Here is an 18,803-nt window from a genome sequence, read left to right as displayed (position 1 = left end):
TGCAGTCTCCAAGCCCCGCCCTCTCCCTTACGGCACATATTTAAGAGGAAAGGTCGGCATTCGAGGGCATGAACACACATGCTGCTCAGGGCAAAAGGCGGCGGGGGGGGGAAACGCAAAACTCCTTCAGTCAGAGGCGTGTAAGCTCTGCAAGACGAAAAACACCCAGTTCCGCCAATTCCCACGGGCCTTTAGAAAGACCCCAGTCGAGGGCAGGAGGGAGAAGAGAGAAAAGGGTTAGAGAGAGAGAGAGAGAGAGAGAGAGAGAAAAACCTGCGGTGGAACTACGGTAAGAACATTTCACCGCCCTGAGTCCTTCGGGAGAAGGGCGGTATACAAATTTAATAAATAAATAAATAAATAAATAAATTTCAAATATCCAACGCATCACAGGCAAACTTAAAGAGAAGTAAAAAGTACGGGGGTCTCGCTGCCCTCTAAAGCCAAGCTTAAAAGGCCTCGTATTTCCCGTTCTAATCAAAGAACAACACCCCCCCTCCCCCCCGCAAAAAACGCAGACGAGTACCCTGAAAGAAAAAGAAAAAAACCCCGCAGGTAAAAAAAAAAACCTCGATCAAACGCTCTCCGCGAGAACGCAAAGAAACCCGCTGGTTCGGCAGAAGCCCACTCCCGGATCCCTGAACCCAGCCCCCCCCCCCCGCAGTTCCGGGATCTGCCTGACCTTTTTGCGCGCTCCGTTCCGCTGAAGCTGCCCGGAGTCTCGCAGGAAGTTTTCCTTTAGTCCCTTTGTTTTCTAGTCCGCCCGGTTACCGCTTCGCTTTCGATCTTTTTTCCCCCTCCCCCCCCCACGCCCGCCCTCCCCCGAGGTACAATGGGTTCCCATACAATCCTCCAGTTTCTTCCCGGCGAGAGGATTTCGGTCAAAAGCGGCCACTTTTACAACTCTTTTGTCAGCCCGAGCCAGCTGCCTCGCCGGAGCATGCTCCTTCCAGAAGAAGCCTTTCGGCGGAAGCTTCCTCTTGCCTTTGCAAACAATGCTGCTGCGTCACCCGCATGCAGTTCCCAGCAATGCTTTGCAACGGAAGATGGCAGGAGAGGAAAAAAAAAAAAAAGGGAGGCCGAGCGAGCCAGCCGAAGAACAGAACGGAAAGCCGTTCTGCTGCAGAGTCGGGAGGGGGAGGGGGGGCTGGACTAAGCGGCTGGCTGCTTGCTAATTGGTCGAAACGACTCCCTTTCCCCTCCCCCACGGCTGCAATTGGAGAATCCGGGGCCAGCCGCCCCAAGGGCTGACTGAGGCAGACTTGAGAGAAAAAGAACAGAGCAGCTTTTTTTTTAACCCGTTCTCTGGATTGCTGCAGCTCCATCTCTCTCTCTCTCTCTCTCTCTCTCTTTCTCTCTTTTGCCCGCCCGCCCGCCCTTGCATCGCTATTTTGGTCACAAGCAAATTCCTCTCAATAAGGCTGCCTTTCAACAGTAACAATGGCTTTTTTTTTGTTTTTAACCGCCTAGATTAGAACGTGAAAAAAAGTCTCGATCCGTGAAACGGCAGAGAGGTACAGCTATTCTTCTACCGCAGCTGTTCAGCTGCTTTCTATTTAAAATGTGAGCTTAAAGACCGCACAGAAAGCTCGTTATAAGAGTGAAACCGGCGCCTGACAATTTTTCAGGGTTGTGTAATCTTGCTCGTCAATCGACGTTTTCAGAATTCGGCACAAACTTGCGATACAGACTATTAAAAGACAAGTTGGTGTTGTATACTAGCCAAACAGGTATTGCTGGATGGTACCTTGTGTTACTGGTTCCCTGAACTGGGTGTTTAAAATGTTTGCTGGTATCTTTGAAAGGCTGAAATGGATAAGCGTGATTTAACAAACATCTAGACAGCAGACTAAAAAGCAGAGACATCACCCTGACAACAAAAGTGTGTAGTCGAGGCTATGGTCTTCCCAGTTGCAATGTATGGCAGTGAAAGCTGGACCATAAGAAAGGCTGAGCGCCAAAGAATTGAAGCCTTTGAACTCTGGTGCTGGAGAAGACTCCGGCAGTCCTAGAGGAGATCAACCCTGACTGCTCTTTAGAAGGCCAGATCCTGAAGCTAAAACTCAGGTACTTTGGCCACCTAATGAGAAGGAAGGACTCACTGGAGAAGAGCCTAATGCTGGGAAAGATTGAGGGCAAGAGAAGAAGGGGACGACAGAGAATGAGGTGGCTGGATGGAGTCACTGAAGCAGTAGGTGTGAGCTTAAATGGACTCCAGAAGATGGTAGAGGACAGGAAGGCCTGGAGGAATGTTGTCCGTAGGGGTCGCGATGGGTCGGACACGACTTCGCAGTTAACAACAACAACAAAAAGATATGGACATATAATGCTTCTATCCCAAGCAATGCAACAATAGATCTTAAATGCCTATGTTACAGGGGCTAATGCTCAAAATATGTAACTGGCTATTGTTGTACAACAGATAGTTGGTATATTTTACGTACAGTTAAATGTTTTACTTTGCATGTATATGAACTATTAACAGATGACAATGCATTCAAACTTACTAAATTTTTAAACAGCCTTAAGCAGAATTGTGGATATATTACCCACTTGCTGAATACAAGAGAGCAACCTACAGATGATATGAAAAAAGAAAATGCCTGCAGACTGTACTGTAAAAGATCCCTTTTCAAATTTACACAATTGTTTACAGCTATATTGGAACATGCCACAGCTTTCTAATTAACATTAGCGGAATAATGTTTTAACGTTTTCATGGTTTTATTTTTACTATGAATTGTTTGTGGGTTTCACCAATAACATTACCTGGAATTATAAAACGAAGCAGTATTTCTAACTGAGCGCTCACACTATTTTTATCAGACTACACAATGTAACTGGACACTACCATTTCTATGGAAATTTCTGAATTTGTCACTATTTTTCAGTAGACAAATCAAATGACATGCAGTACCCATAAAACACCAACTGAACAAATGGCAGCTGTTATCTTTAGGAGACATAATGGCTTGTGGTTCTAAACACACATACACATGCACACCTCCAATAACCCTCCAATAACTTTTTTCAGTCTTGCCTTTCAAGCTAGATGATGTGACTGTGCTGATCATTTGGATTAAACAAACCTTTTTCCTCCTTCAATTAACCACGAGAAAAAAAATATCCAGAGAGATAAGGAGCAAAAATACACAAATATAGTTATTGTGCTTTGATTCCTATACTGCACTATACCATAATATGATTTGACTGGGTTTGACTTGTATTATCTGAATCCAAATACTGGTTTATGCATTATGATTTATGGTGGGTTAGGATGCTGAGCTTGTCGATCAGAAGATCGGCAGTGTGGCGGGTCGAATCCCGAGTGCCGCATAACAGAGTGAGCGCCTGTTACTCGTCTCAGCTTCTGCCCACCTAGCAGTTCGAAAGCACGTAAAAATGCAAATAGAAAAATAGGGACCACTACGGTGGGAAGATAACAGCGTTCCGTGCGCCTTTGGCGTCTAGTCATGCCGGCCACATGACCACAGAGACGTCCTCAGACAAGCGCTGGCTCTTCGGCTTTGAAACGGAGATGAGCACCGGCCCCTAGAGTTGGAAACGACTAGCACGCATGTGCGGGGGAACCTTTACCTTTACCTTATATGAGGCAAATCCAGACAATTCAGCAAACTTTTCATAAGAAAGCTACATTCTAACAGATGGTGAATCCAGTCTTAAGAGGTTATCAGAAGTTAATGAAGCAGTAGATATTCTATGTTCTGCTTTCTTGAAAACTTAATTGGCTTCCAGGCAAATGACAAATTATTAATTTGTAGTAATACTTCACACAGTTTTATGTTCATATTACAGGTGAAACTCGAAAAATTAGAATATCATGCAAAAGTTCATTTATTTCAGTAATGCAACTTAAAAGGGGAAACTAATATATAAGATAGACTCATTACATGCAAAGCAAGATAGTTCAAGCCATGATTTGTCATAATTGTGATGATTATGGCTTACAGCTCATGAAAACCCCAAATCCACAATCTCAGAAAATTAGAATATTACATGCAATCAATAAAACAAGGAGTGTACATAGAACAATATCGGACCTCTGAAAAGTATAAGCATGCATATGTACTCAGTACTTGGTTTGGGCCCCTTTTGCAGCAATTACTGCCTCAATGCGGCGTGGCATGGAAGCTATCAGACTGTGGCACTGCTGAGGTGTTATGGAAGACCAGGATGCTTCAATAGCGGCCTTCAGCTCTTCTGCATTGTTCAGTCTCATGCCTCTCATATTTCTCTTGGCAATGCCCCATAGATTCTCTATGGGGTTCAGGTCAGGCGGGTTTGCTGGCCAATCAAGCACAGTAATCCCACGGTCATTGAACCAGGTTTTGGTGCTTTTGGCACTGTGGGCAGGTGCCAAGTCCTGCTGGAAAATGAAGTCAGCATCCCCATAAAGCTCGTCTGTGGAAGGAAGCATGAAGTGCTCCAAAATCTCCTGGTAGATGGCTGCGTTAACCCTGGACTTAATGAAGCACAGTGGACCAACACCAGCAGATGACATGGCTCCCCAAATCAACACAGACTGTGGAAACTTCACACTGGACTTCAAGCATCTTGCAGTGTGTGCCTCTCCATTCTTCCTCCAGATTCTGGGTCCTTGGTTTCCAAATGAGATGCAAACGTTGCTCTCATCAGAAAAGAGGACTTTGGACCACTGAGCAACAGACCAGGTCTGTTTTTCTTTAGCCCAAGTAAACAACATTGTTTGTTGTTCAGGAGCAGCTTGATAAAAAGAATACGACATTTGAAGCCCATGTCCAGGATCCGTCTGTGTGTGGTGGCTCTTGATGCACTGACTCCAGCCTCAGTCCACTCCTTGTGAAAGTCCCCAACACTTTTGAATGGCCTTTTCCTGACAATCCTCTCCAGGCTGCGGTCATCCCTGCTGCTTGTGCACCTTTTTCTTCCACACTTTTCCCTTCCACATAACTTTCTATTAATGTGCTTTGAAACAGCACTTTGGGAACATCCAACTTCTTTTGCAATTACCTTTTGAGGCTTTCCCTCCTTATGGAGGGTGTCAATGATGGTTTTCTGCACAACTGTCAGGTCAGCAGTCTTCCCCATGATTGTGATTCCTACTGAACCAGACTGACAGACCATTTAAAGGCTCAGCAACCCTTTGCAGGTGTTATGGCTTAATTAGCTGATTAGAGTGGGACACTTTGAGCCCACTCTTAATAAATTGAGCACAATATTCTAATTTTCTGAGATTGTGGATTTGGGGTTTTCATGAGCTGTACGCCATAATCATCACAATTATGACAAATCACGGCTTGAACTATCTTGTTTTGCATGTAATGAGTCTATCTCATATATTAGTTTCCCCTTTTAAGTTGCATTACTGAAATAAATGAACTTTTGCACGATATTCTAATTTTTTGATTTTCACCTGTACATTTGTGCTTATGTGCTGGCTGGTTGTGAGCATATATTTAGTATTTTTGAACCTAACAATGGCAACTTAAAGCATAATTAAAAGTAATTTACCAAGGATTCTGTTCCAACAAATCCTTCCAGAGGATTTCCATAAAGGAGTCTCAAATTATTAAGGAACTCTGACAAATACATGGAAGATATATAGTTGCCTTTCATATGATAAAATTCAGGAATTTCCTTGTTTCATTTCCACGAAACAACTTTGTAACAGTAAGTATCATATATAAAACAGTATCAATTCATGTTATAAAATATTACCAAAATTTAAGTTGATAACAACTGTGCCAATATTAGGGATGTGGAAAAAAATTTTAACCTCCTCTTGGGATGCAAATGAAATAGTATGGGATATATTATTCTCAGACTGACAAATCTGCATATTTCTAGTTAGTACTGCAGAGAAGGCAGAAACATTTTCAAAGATAAATTGAATAGTGTTAGGAATTTTGATAAGTACAAAATAAAATAACTATTTTGATTCCAGGGTTAAACCAGCTTGCAGTAGTGCAGCACGCTTAGCTGTTGTCGTCCAGAAGTCAGTCCTGATTAAATCTTTCAATTTATTACTGTTTTGTTTGTTCCTTAACTTGAAGGTGCTGTAGAAAAAGACAGTATTTCCATCTTACCTTAACATCTGCAATAAGAGCATCCTCATCTTCTATGCCTGTGGGTACACACTTCTTGTGTAGAGGCAAAGATTCCAGCTTGTCTACAAGACAACGTAGACCTTCAAGCTCAAACTGTGTTAGGTGCACCTTCTTGTCTTTATGTGAACAATTGCTGTGAGAATCCCATGTTTGGCCATTCTGGGAACCTCGACTGGATTCAGAATCCATGGAGAGTGTTCTCTTAAGACTTGGCAAACTTCGACACCCTCTACTTAGTTCATCATAGTCTAGATTAGCACCATTGGCTACCGGGCTGGTAAGGATTGACCGTCTGGTGACTGGGCGACGTGATTCCTTTCCACCCACAGCATCGTCTTCATCCACATTTCCTGACTCTGAGTTACACAGTTCCATATCTGTATACAGAGGAAGGAGTAATATCAGACTAAATATGTTTGATTTGGGGGGGGCAGCATTAAGTAAAGGTGAACGTATAGCTAGGTTTAAGTCATAGTATAATCTCTTAGATCTCTCTGTGTGAGACCCTTTTCTTGGTGTGGCAGTACCTTCAAAGGTTATCTGTTACAATCAAAAAGTGTATATGTGTGTGTATAATGTAAAAATCAGAAAAATGAAAGATAAAATAGCAGCTCTTACCCATATTAAGTGATTCCTTCTGAAAGTCCTTGGTCAAGTGGGAATGGTTAGTGATACAGTAGACATAGCGTTCTAGTACATACCAGCACATTTCATAATAAAAGGGATAACGAAATTTAATTGGGACCTGTAAAGGGGAAGGATACAAAAAAACAGCATTTCTTAGACTATTAGTTATGCAATTTTCTTAATACCCCCCACATTTTTCTCACTCAGCCTTATACAGAAATGCCCCAGTATGTAGAAAATTACTGTCTTATCATTCTCTCAACGAATATTAATTAATTCATACTTTACAATTCAGTGTGGGGCCAGTGGCATTTTTTCCAGACTCTTAATTAAAATATAAACTTATTAAAATTAGCTTTCCTATTGAGGACTTCAAAGGAGCCTATATAATCTTTTAAAAAGATCTAGGTCATCTTAACTTCTGTCCCATATAAACTAGAGAACATTATTAAGGATAGCTCAATGTGCATAAAAGTTAAACATTAAAGAGTGATGAAGACTTTTGATCTGAAGAGCAACTAAAGGAAAAAAAATCAGCATGGCTTTTATAAAGGAAAGGCCTTGCTTCATTAGCTTTTTAGAATTTCAGCAATTGCTGAGTCTTTCTACATGGAGACACCCTTTTTACAAATAACATCGCTCTTTCATGTTCACAGAAGCCCTTCGATCCAACAGTGTTGATAGAAGATGAGCTATATTTTGCTCATGTTATAATTTCACACTCTTCTGAAAGGCTTCTCAAACTTCATGAACCAATGAGATGGAAAGAGATTGTAAAACCTGTCTCCTTTTCTGTGTGAAAGAAGATCTTATGCTGCCAGCTTATAGACTGGTAACACTTAATGGATAGCAGAATCAACTATACTACACAATACAAAGTAATTTATCTCAGAGGATTTGTCTTGATGTCAGTGATTATTATAAATCATTTGGAATCAAAGGTAATCACTGAAATAACTAACTTGAAGTGAGCCAAGATTACTTAGCACAATAAAGCCTTAGCAGAAACATCAACTCGTGGCATAATTCAGCAGTGAAAAATAAGGGAAAGATAAAAAAAATCATATGGAGAGTATCAGAATTCAGTTAAACATAGACTGAAAGTAATTTCTGCTCTGTATTTCAGATCAGTACTAGACACTGGATAATAATCAACAAGCCTATTATTATAATGCTTCATTTCTGGCCTTTCAGGACTAGCTGATATGATAGAAACTGACTCTGGGATTACATGACCTCTTGATTTAATCCAGTTAAGTGGATCATCTGTGCCCAGTCATTATGGGCATCGTAAATAACAATTACAATTCAAAAATATACTTTTGAATATTAGAAAAGAATGTGGCTACCTAATGTAGACATCTATACACTGTTTCTCTTATTAAGTCATATCCCTTGAAATCTTAGGGTTTATTAGTTTACCTAGTGCTTTTGTGATTGCAAAACTGAACTTTAATAGGGATAGTAATATTCCATAATGTGTAAGTTATACAAATTTGAAAAACATTTCTGAAAATCTCTTACCCGTGTACGGTCTTCAATGCTATAGATTCGTAGCTGCATAGGGATGTTGAAGCTGTGTAGAAAATTTCCTCCAAAAACTAGGGTATCCGTAGGAGTATACACAGCATGGATCCAACCTAAGGACCAAAGCCCATCATTCAGATAATCCGAGGTTCCATAGCTGAAAATCTTGTATTTCTAAAGTTGTAATTTACATAAGTTTACACTTCCAAGAGTTGTATTTATTGAACAAAATCTTCTCAGAAAAAAAAGTACTCTTAATTCCATTACAAAGATGCAATGACATTTTTCACCTGAAAATGGAGGAAGGGGAGGTTTGATGTTTTCTAGTTTCTTAGAATAACTGCCTATCGCCCTTCCCTCAATATTTTCTACGAAATTTGCCAACACTGCAGATTGGCCGGTTGACCTAAATGGATAAATACTGTTTAAGTCAGAAGCATTTTTAGGCCTCTGAAGCAAAGGGGATAAAGTGCTTACATTACTAGAGAGATATCACCAGAGACTTAGCTATGTATTTTGGGATGAACACTCTTTGAATGGTGCAGGAGTGTGAGCAAATTTCCAGAAAACACTACAGACTACAGGAACCATTTGTGCTTTAGCCTGAGATGCAGACAACACAGACTCATCCCCAACAGCCTGTGCCTGTCTTCAACAGTGAAAGAACACAGGGCAGAAAACATCCTGCAGCCAAGAAGGCTCCACACACATTTGCACTACTCAGGTGACCCTGAGGACACAAGATAAACCTCCAAATGGCTTCAACAACTCTCTGAGAGAACACAAATGATCAGCCGTCTGCAAGGAATATAAATCCTTCCATTCCCCACCATCCATTCAGAGCTGAAAAATGTCTTCAACGAAAAACAAGAAAGCCCAGTTGCCTTCTGAAAAAGCACCTTTGGGACAACCGTGACCTGGATGACTTGAGAATCTCCATAGAGACTTACATGGCTATTTTAAACTTAATTTTACTTCCAACCTTTCAGAAAATCAGAAAAGATAAAAGTCAAAGGTTATGCTGCTAAAAATTTAGATGGATAGGCTGTAGTTAATCCAAGAATTGTCCATTCAAGTTTAAGCATATCCCAGGCTTAATCAAACCATAAGAAGTACTGTATTCTAATTCAACAGTCATATAGTCTTTTAGCAATAAAAAAGATACTAAGAATCTGCTGTTTAGAACTGTTTTTAGTAACTGTGTTTTTACCTATGCAACATTGTTTATATATACCTGAGGGAATGACAAAGGTATAGCCTTGCTTTAGTTCAATACGCTGACAGTCTGATACCCTGTCACCAAGGAAGATGTCACCTTGCTTCCCTGATAGTAGCCAGTTTTCATATAATTCTAAGTTCTGCGGAGTGGGTGGGATTAGCCAGAAGATCTGCAAATAGAAAAAGGAAAGTTAAAGGGGTCCTTCAGAAAAATCAGCTATTAAATCCAGATTAGTATTCTAAATTATGCAATATCTTGCTGAAAATTGGTGACCTACATATTCCATCAATAAGCTTCCTAGCTAAAAATTATTTCACATTGTCTGTATCGCTTCTGATAATTTTCATACAGGCAAAAGTAAATGGACCAAGTGCGGAGAAGAAGAAACCTAAGACTCTACTGCAGTGATGGTGAACCTTTTAGAGACCAAGTGCTCAAACTGCAACCCAAAATCCATTTATGTATTGTCGGGTGCCAGGTGGGCGTGGCCCATTGGGTGGGACTAAAAAGTTTAATCAATTCCAACTTTGCAAGATCTTTTTTCTTCCCGTGAGAAGTTGGAATTGATTGATTGAACCTTTTTTTTTTTTGCACATGGCAGCGGAGGCCTAAAGCGAAAAGGTTTTATAAAACCCAGCTGAAGGCCTAGGACTGGGGTGAGGACGCGCGTGCCCTCAGAGAGGACTCTGCGTGCCACCTGTGGTACGTGTGCCGTAGGTTCGCCACCATGGCTCTACTGCATGTTTGAGAGTTTGCTAATTTGTGCTAATTGTGGATGTTTAGTGGATAGTCAACTTTTAGAAGGGCAGATCACCCATTTAAACTGAAATAATGCTCAAGCATTAGGAATAAATACAGTTAAAAAAAAGGTAACGGAAACCATTTAGCAATGTTCCAATGTCTGATCTTTCTTACATGTTGCTTATCACATTCAACCAATCTGTCTCTGTTCTTCAAGTACTCCTCTCTCTCTGCATACTGGATCCTCAGGGTAGAGCTTTTCTTCCCACAGGATTGTTCTGAAGTATTTTATCAGCATTTCATCTGCAGCCTGGTCCTGTCCTAGCTACCCCAGGGTGGCACACAAATCTTTCAGTTCACAACCTTCTCTTTTATAATATGTTACTAGATGCCAATAATCACTGCCAGCAGTTTGAATTATATGGAGATTGCAATTTGTATGATTATTATATTACAAAGAGTCCTCAACTTACGACCACAATTGGCACTACAACTTTCATTGCTAAGGCACTTATTTAGCAGGGGTCCCCAATGTCGGGGTCCCCAATTCCATGTACTGGCAACCGGGCTGCAGCATGCCAGCAACCGGGCCCTGCAAACGAACCATCCACAGGATGCACGCAACACACAAAACCACACCCCCTCCAGTCTGCAGAAAAAACTCTCTCTACAGAATGGTCCCTGGTGCCCAAAATGTTTTGTCTGTGTGTGTGTGTGTGTGTGTGTGTGTGTGTGTGTGTGTGTGTGTGTGTGTTGTGTGTCTGCTTTTACAATCTGCTTTATTACGGTTGTTAATAGAATCATTGCAGTTGTTAAATCACTCATGCAGGCTTCCTCTACTGACTTTCTTTGTCAGAAATAAAGGTCGTAAGTGGTGATCAAATGACCCTGGGATGCTGCAACCATCGTAAATACATGCCAGTTGGCAAGTGCCTGAATTCTGATCATGTGACTGTGGGAATTCTGCAACAGTCACAAGTGTGAGGACCACTTGTAAGTCACTTTTTTCAACGCCGTTGCAACTTCAAATGGTCATTAAATGAGTCATAGTCAAGGACTATTTGTATATTATGTATAATAACTAAAACAAAACATCACATTGCATTGCATATGTAATGCAGAGCCAGTAGCCCTCAAAGATTCAATGTGGCAAAAAGATATTCTAAAGATATTTCCAAACTAACTGCTGTTTGGAAAAAAATTAAAGATACTAAAGTAGATTAATCTTTGTGTCCTCCATTTTTAACAGTGCTGTCTGTATTGTACTATTTACTTCAGTTTCAGATTGGCATAGAAAACTAGCCACTTGGATTTTACTCGTTTATATATACTGTAGGAGTTCAGTGAAGTGTTGAAGAATCCTTATGCGTTCCTTAATTTCTACAGTTAATGCAACCATTTTAAATGGGAGAGATCATTTAGTAAATTTTCTCCTCATTTAGCAACTGTGTTCCATTCTAATGACTTGGTTGTTAAGTAAAATAATTGCTAAATGAATACATGACTGAAACAGAGAGAGAGAGAGAGAGAGAGAGAGAGAGAGAGAGTGAGAGAGAGAGAGAGAGTGTTATGAAGATCATTGGTTCCTTCTTTCCTACAGTGTCCTGTGTCTGATCCAGTTCTCCCATTTTGCCCCCCTTACAGGTTGGAGAGATTGCTTAAGCTCTCTTTCTGGGCTGCTTTTCTTCACATAGCAGTGATTCCCTAAAAACTGCAAACAAGGTAACAAGCTCAGTTCTGTGACTTTAATTAGTTAATTAGAACTAACTGCCTGAAACTAACATGACTTTAATCAGTTTCACTCTGAAGGCTTCTATTGTCAGGCCCAAATGCATGGATTGGTTGGAAAATGAATTTTTAATCGCCATTTATTATTGTTGTAGTTGTGAATGATCACTAACTGAGGTAGTCACTAAATGAGTAATGGCTGTACAATTAGCAAAACAAATGATTTGAAACAATGAAAACAAAAGTTTTGCAGTAGGACAAAACAGAGATATCTCAATTTTTAAACTTTCTTAAAAATAGAATATTAAATGATTCAAGAACTAGGGATATAAAAGTCTTCAAATAAGCCTAAAAATCTCTGGAAATTTCCATGTTTTAATAAGACCAAGTAAAAATATCTAGTAATGTCCTCTGTGCCAAATGGGTAACAAAAGAATGCTGCAGTTGAATAGCATGAGCAGATATGTAAAGTATTATTTTTCTGATCTTGAAGATTTATACCTGAAAGCAAATTCTTTGCAAAAATGGTACCTATTTAAAAAGAATTAAGTAGTTACACTGATCCCATAGATTGATCTTTTCAATCTACTTAAAAAACTATTTTCTGCATGTATTCTATTTTCCAATATAAACTATTAGGCATGTAATTAATAAAACACACAGTTGTTTCATTAACTATTCCTCATTTTTAAAATTTGCTCTCATGTTCTATTAATTACATACCGTGTAATATATAATAATAGTTACACTAAGGCAGGGCTTTTCAACATTTTCACCCACTGTACCACTTAGGATATGGCAACATCTGAGTACCACCAGTCGCCTAGCAAGGTGTCAAAAACTTGGATGACTGGGGGGGGGGAGGAAAAAAGTGATGAAGTACAGGTAGTCCTCGACTTACAACAGTTCGCTTAGTGACTGTTTGAAGTTACAATGGCACTGAAAAGGTGCCCTCCAAGCCACAGCCAAGCAAGACACCTGCCTGCCCGCCCGGCGACGGTCTTCCTCCTGCCCAAGGTTTTCATTGTTGTGAGCATTTCTGTTGAGGACTGGCAGTGGGGGTGGGGTGGGGGTGTTTGGTATTTATTTCTCCCGTCTGCTGCATAGTTGCAGCAGGTTTTAGTCACTTTACATGACCCTGGGACACTGTGATCATCATAAATATGAATCAGTTGCCAAGCATCTGAATGTAAATCACAAGACCCTGGAGATGCTGCAACATTCCAGCTGATCAGCGCTTTTTCTGGGCTCAGAAGTGCCAGGATCAGTGTCGAGCTCCAGCTGGAGCCTGGCGCTGATCCTGGCGCTTCCACTGAGCCCTGACAGCCCCGAAGAAGTGCTGATCCTGGCGCTTCCGCTGAGCCCTGATAGCCCTGCAGCTTCAGCTATCTCTTGCTCAGGCTTGTGCTGTGCTGCCACCGGTTCAGCTCATTCCCCTCCCCCGCTACCACTTTTCTAGGATGGTCACGTATCACCTGCCAGGTGCCAATGTACCACAGGTGGTACCTGTACCACTGGTTGAAAAGCCCTGCACTAAGGAATCCTGTTAAACCAGTCCAATAAGTCTGATTCTAGAGTGTCTAAATGAGATGCAAGTGGCTCCTCAAGTGAAATGAAGTATATTTAGCAACTGCCGTGTACTGTGACCATTTGCAGTTTACAGCCTTTTTACTCAAACCTTCTCACAAAAAAGTACATTGCTGAAATGCCACAGTACCTTCCCCCCTCTGAGGATGTGATACCATACTGATGTGCCACCAAAATCTACATGGAAATCTGTGTAGCATCCTTTAACGCTCATCAGGCAATATCTGAAATACAGTAAAACCAGAAATTATGAAAACAAACTTTATTGAATTAAGTTGCAATACTGTGTAGATGGAATAAATGCTTATTGTTAGTATTTAGTATGCCACTGATATGTTGAATGACAGTATTAATTACCAGAATCTATAGTGTTAAGAATACTCTGTACTGTTGAAACAAAAATGGACAATAAGATTAGTACTTGATGTGTAGTTTTTATTGTATCAGAAAGCCAGTAATAGGAATCTATATCCCTAAGCAGGAAGTTCTTCCTGCTATAATTCCTGCTGTTTCAAACAAATCTATTTTGCCATTCAACAATACAATGTTAATAGATGTTACCCATCCAGTTAGCATTGTTGGAGGACTTAGGAAAGATGTTAGCACGTCTGGCACAGACTGCTGACCTTGTGACAATCAATAAAATATAGAAGGATAGGTAGCAATATAGAAACATCAATGAAAAGAAAGATCTATATATAAAATTTTACTTACTTTTGCACTTTTGGATACTGCATATCCAAAATAGCATTTGTTGATTCTGTCTGGCTTTCCTTCAGATGCCTTGGCCACATATTGTCAACCCAATCAATTAAATCCACCTGGAAATATGTATTAAATCAAGATTTATGTTTGTCACAAACACATGTTCGATATCCTTCTGCCAAAATATTAAACAGGTATCAAAGATTATGCCTCGAGGTTCAAGATATAGGATATTTCACTAAGTATCAATTAGTGAGGCTCTACTCATTCACTCTTTATTATTACACAGATATATTCTGTATTCATGAAGAATTAGCTATGAAATAAGATATACAATAATATCTTAGAAATTTAAATGCATGTAACAATCACACCCCTCACAAAACAGAACAGGTTAGTCAGGAGTAAATATCTCCCACCTACGCTGATGAAATATTACCAAAAAAAAAAGAGATAGATCCTCTCATAAAGACCCTAACTGGAATTGGAATTTCTGTTGCTAAGTGATGCAGTCATTACATGAAACATCACATGACTGCCCTGCTTAGTGTTGGTAGTTTCGGCAGTCCCATTGTGGTCCAGAACTGCACTGTCATTGGAAGAGGATCTTGCGCTTTTCCTTCACTGTGGCAGTCGGCTCTGCTTAACTCCCTCCACCTACCTATCCCACCCACCCCCATTTTTGCCCTTTTACCCACCCTGCACTCTGCCACCCCTGCTGCCTTGCACTTCCCTGTCCCTGCCACTCCACTTGCAAAAGTCAGCTTGGGGCGGCAGGGATGCAGGATGAAGCATAGGGTGTGTGTGTGTGGGGGGGGGGGGGGATGGCAGCGTGCAGTCTCTTCACCTCCCAGCATAGTCCAGTTCCTCTTTATGGGAGTCAATATAAAAGACTGTTGATTCATGAGGCGAATTCAAATGGCTCTGTGGTAAACAGATAGTAAGGCCCTAACGACCAGTCATGAGATGACTTCACTATAGGGCCTTCATTGTCTAAAGAAGAGTCAGGTGAGAGTCTTATTGGAGGGGGGAAAATTGTAATCTTGGCTTGACTGTCTCCCTCTTTATAATCTTCTATTACTCCAGTCTCTTAGTCAACAACCACCACCTTTTGTGAGGGCCATTTTAAGTATTTAAATAACAATAACAGCCCTTCTACTCATCTTCATAATCATCCTTCCATCCTCCTGCAATAAGTACTCTACTAACTGGCTGCCTGTATTGCAGTTGGGAGAAGTGAAATGAATTTTGGAGTTCCATCATTAGTTTACAATCTTTTGTTACTGGCATGCTGCAGTAAACTTAGCTTGTCATGGTCAAACCACAGCTGATACTAATGCGGTGTGCTTCAATTAAAACAAACCTCCTACCCAATACTTATGGAATAAAATTTAAAATTATCAGTTGGAGCTCACGTATGTGCAGTCTACTATATCACCATCTCACTGGAAGTCAAATGGACTTAAATATACTTTAGTACTGCTAGTGAAAGGATCAAGTTTTTTATTCTTCCGAGCATTTTTCCTGCAGGTACGGGGTCCACTTTTTCGGACTAACCAAATGTTGACCCATCGGCTGCAACAGTAATTGACTGATTGGCTTGTTGCCTGATGTTGTGGGCTGAGAGGGAATCACTGGTCATCCAGGTAGATTTGGATGCCTAAGGCAGGACTCCTGGTTTCTAACCTGGAACCTTAACAATTAGATCAAAGTGGCTTGCTAAAAGAATGAGAGTTAATGCTTATATTTAAATACAGGTTGATTTCTCATACTGTAATTAATTTCTAATAATGTAATTAATGCCACACATACTGCAAGCTATCAGTCATAACTTATTTTTATTTTAACATGAAAAATTTCCTCCAGGGACAATATATTTAGTTCTTTATATAGTGAGGGTTTTTTGTTAAGATTTTTATTTACAATAATGCCTAGAAGTACATTTTTAGTTAGCTCCCAGTTTTCTTATGGATGCAATTCATGGTGCTGGTTATCACATTTAACACCCTAAATCAGGGTGTCAAACTCAATTTCATTGAGGGCCGCACCAGCATTGTGATGCCCTCGGGGGGGGTGCGTGGGCGGGCGGGCGGCATGGCCCATTGGGTGGGCGTGGCTGCGGTGGACAGGGCAGACTGGGTGGGCATGGCCGGGGTGGACGTGGCCACCTCGATGTTGCTCAGGGGGATGACTCTGGGGGCTGGGCAGGGTTGGGGGAGATCCAGGGGGCCTCTGGCAGGTGGGGCGGTGGGCAAGAGGCTCGTCCTGCAGGGCGAGGTGAGGCAGGACAGGGTGGGGATGCCATTGCTGTGGGGCAACGCAAGGCAGGGGCTGGGCTGGCTGCTACCTGACACCATCAGCCCCCCCACACAGAGGCCAGCGAGTGCATGGGGGCTAACAGTGTCCGTCAGCAGCCACAGCCTGCTGGTCCCTTGACCGGTGCCCTCTGGGGCTCCACAGCCTGCTGCGAGTACTGGGCCAGCCCTCCAGCAGCAGGTGGAGAAGAGGAGGCGCGTGATGCAGACCGCCGGACGCGCCTACTCCGTCCCATCTGTTTTTGCTTGCACTTGGGAGAGCAGGTCGCTCCTGGTCATCTCCTCAGCCCCCTTGCAGATTTTGCCCTTGGCCCGCGTGTGGAGCCTGTTCCCTTTGCACACCTGACGCACTTGGCCTCACCTCGGGCCGGCACTGCCAGCAGCTTGCGCAGGTCCATTAGGCCACTGCCGCCACCCAGAGCATCTGGCCCACCCAGCACAGCCAGCTAGCAAGCTCGAGTAGAGGTGGTAGAGTATGCCCACGCCCAGCAAGCAAAAGGGCACCCTGAGTGGAGAAAACCGGATCCCCATTGGCACCATGGCCCCCTAGTCCCAGCTAGGATTGTGTGCCTCCCCATATCTTCTGGGCCTGGTCGGCCATGACTCTGATGGGGATCCGGTTTTCTCCGCTTGGGGTGGCCTTTTGCCTGCTGGCCCTGGGCGTACTTTACTACCTCTACTTGGGGCTTCCTAGCCGACTGCTTTGCCTCCTTTGTGCTGGCCTGGCCTGCAGCTCTGGGCAACGGCCTAAGGGACTGGCGTGAGCGGCTGGCGGCCGCAGCAGGTACCGACGTGCACGAGGGGAATGCGCTCCACCCGCAGGCCAAGGGCAAGACACTTGAGGGGGCTGAGGAGATGACCAGTGGCAACCTGCTCTCCAACCAAAAAGAGATGGGACAGAGTAGGCATGTCTGGCAGCTTGCATCACATGCCCCTGACTCCGTGTGCTGCCAGTGCCGCCACAGCGCTGCCGCTGGAGGGCCAGCCCAGTATTCACAGTGGGCTACGCGGCCCCTGCTGCCGGATGCCGTCAGCCCCCCATGCGCTCACTCCCTCCTGTGCGTGTGACTTGGGGTCCGCCGGGCTGGCTGGGGCTGGAGCCAGGGTGGCAGGGGCCAGTCCCTCGCTGTCTCTGGGGCATCCCCGGGGACCAAATATCAGCTGCCCTACTTTGTGGGGCATTGTCCTGCTGGCAATTTGCCAGGTCTCCACCCTTCAAGCCATTTGAAAGGCTGTTAAGACTTGGCTTTTGACTGAAGTGCTGGGATTGCATTGGTAGTAGGCATGGAAGGATGGTAGTTGAACTTGCTGTGAGGCATCCCAGTGGGCATGACTATGGCATGGGGTATTATTTTGTTGTTTTCTGTTTATGGTTATTTACTAGTTGTATGGTCGTTGTAAGTTGCTTAAGATGAATGGCCATATAAATCTTTTAAATAAATAAAATCTACTATGTATAAACACGGAGCAAATGCAACATTCGCTAGCACTGATGATGTTACCTAGTCAGATAATAAAACATCGGCAAGCAAACAACCAAGCTCAGCGAGCATCAAAGATTCCATATATCATACTATCATCTACCCTATAAAATTAACAAATATTAAGACATAAAGCACATTCAAAATCCTGACAAAATACAGTCAAAATAAAACATACCAATATGAATTGGTAAGAGATGATACAGAGGAACCACCATTTTTACCACTGTATTTGTCAAAAGCCAAATGGAACAGAAGGCCTTAACTAATTTCTTAAATGACAGAAAGGAGGAGGTCATGCTAACCTCAGGGAAAAAGAGAAGCCAATAGGATTGTGCAACCATGTGAAAGGCTCATCTTCTCACTCTTGTTCCCCAAACTCACGCTTAAATTGAGACTGTACCCAAAGCAAATGCAGCCAGGCAGAAATGTTTCCCATTCCACTTCCATCTTGCACTTATCCACTCACAACTTTACTCCCAAACATCGATGCCAGCAGTATTCCAACTGCCTGTAATAACTGAGCCCCACCCTGTTGTTTTCAAGGATGTCTTAACATCCAGCGGCATCCGAACCCCACCCAGGCTCTTGGCTTACAAAAGAAAAGGCTGAAGGAAAATAAAAGATAAGAACAAATCTATCTAATTGGTAAAACCCAAAATCAAAGTTTCATTCCCCCCCCCCACCATCTCAACTCCAGAAGCGGTTTTCAAGTAAAAACAAAAGTACTTATGTTTTTTTTCTTTTATCAAAGCAGTCAATTTAG

General features: G+C 42.3%; 1 protein-coding gene across 3 annotated transcripts in view; it reads right to left on the bottom strand.

Annotated features, from left to right (window-relative positions):
* KDM2A (lysine demethylase 2A) overlaps window positions 1-18,803 on the bottom strand; it is an 80,305-nt gene that overhangs the window by 14,472 nt on the left and 47,030 nt on the right. For 2 of the 3 annotated variants that reach the window (XM_081316749.1, XM_081316750.1), the window contains 6 exons: window positions 14,251-14,357; window positions 13,667-13,760; window positions 9,496-9,649; window positions 8,259-8,374; window positions 6,726-6,852; window positions 6,087-6,484 (listed from right to left, as the gene is read on the bottom strand). In XM_081316749.1, coding sequence (XP_081172875.1) covers window positions 6,087-6,484; window positions 6,726-6,852; window positions 8,259-8,374; window positions 9,496-9,649; window positions 13,667-13,760; window positions 14,251-14,357 — 996 coding nt within the window. Of the gene's footprint in view, window positions 1-6,086; window positions 6,485-6,725; window positions 6,853-8,258; window positions 8,375-9,495; window positions 9,650-10,395; window positions 10,573-13,666; window positions 13,761-14,250; window positions 14,358-18,803 lie in introns of those variants that run through there. The other variant, XM_081316751.1, reaches the window with a different exon arrangement.

This window comes from Vipera berus, assembly GCF_964194415.1.
Source record: "Vipera berus genome assembly, chromosome: 1".
NCBI lineage: Eukaryota > Metazoa > Chordata > Lepidosauria > Squamata > Viperidae > Vipera > Vipera berus.
This window is presented reverse-complemented; position numbering and strand designations above follow the sequence as displayed.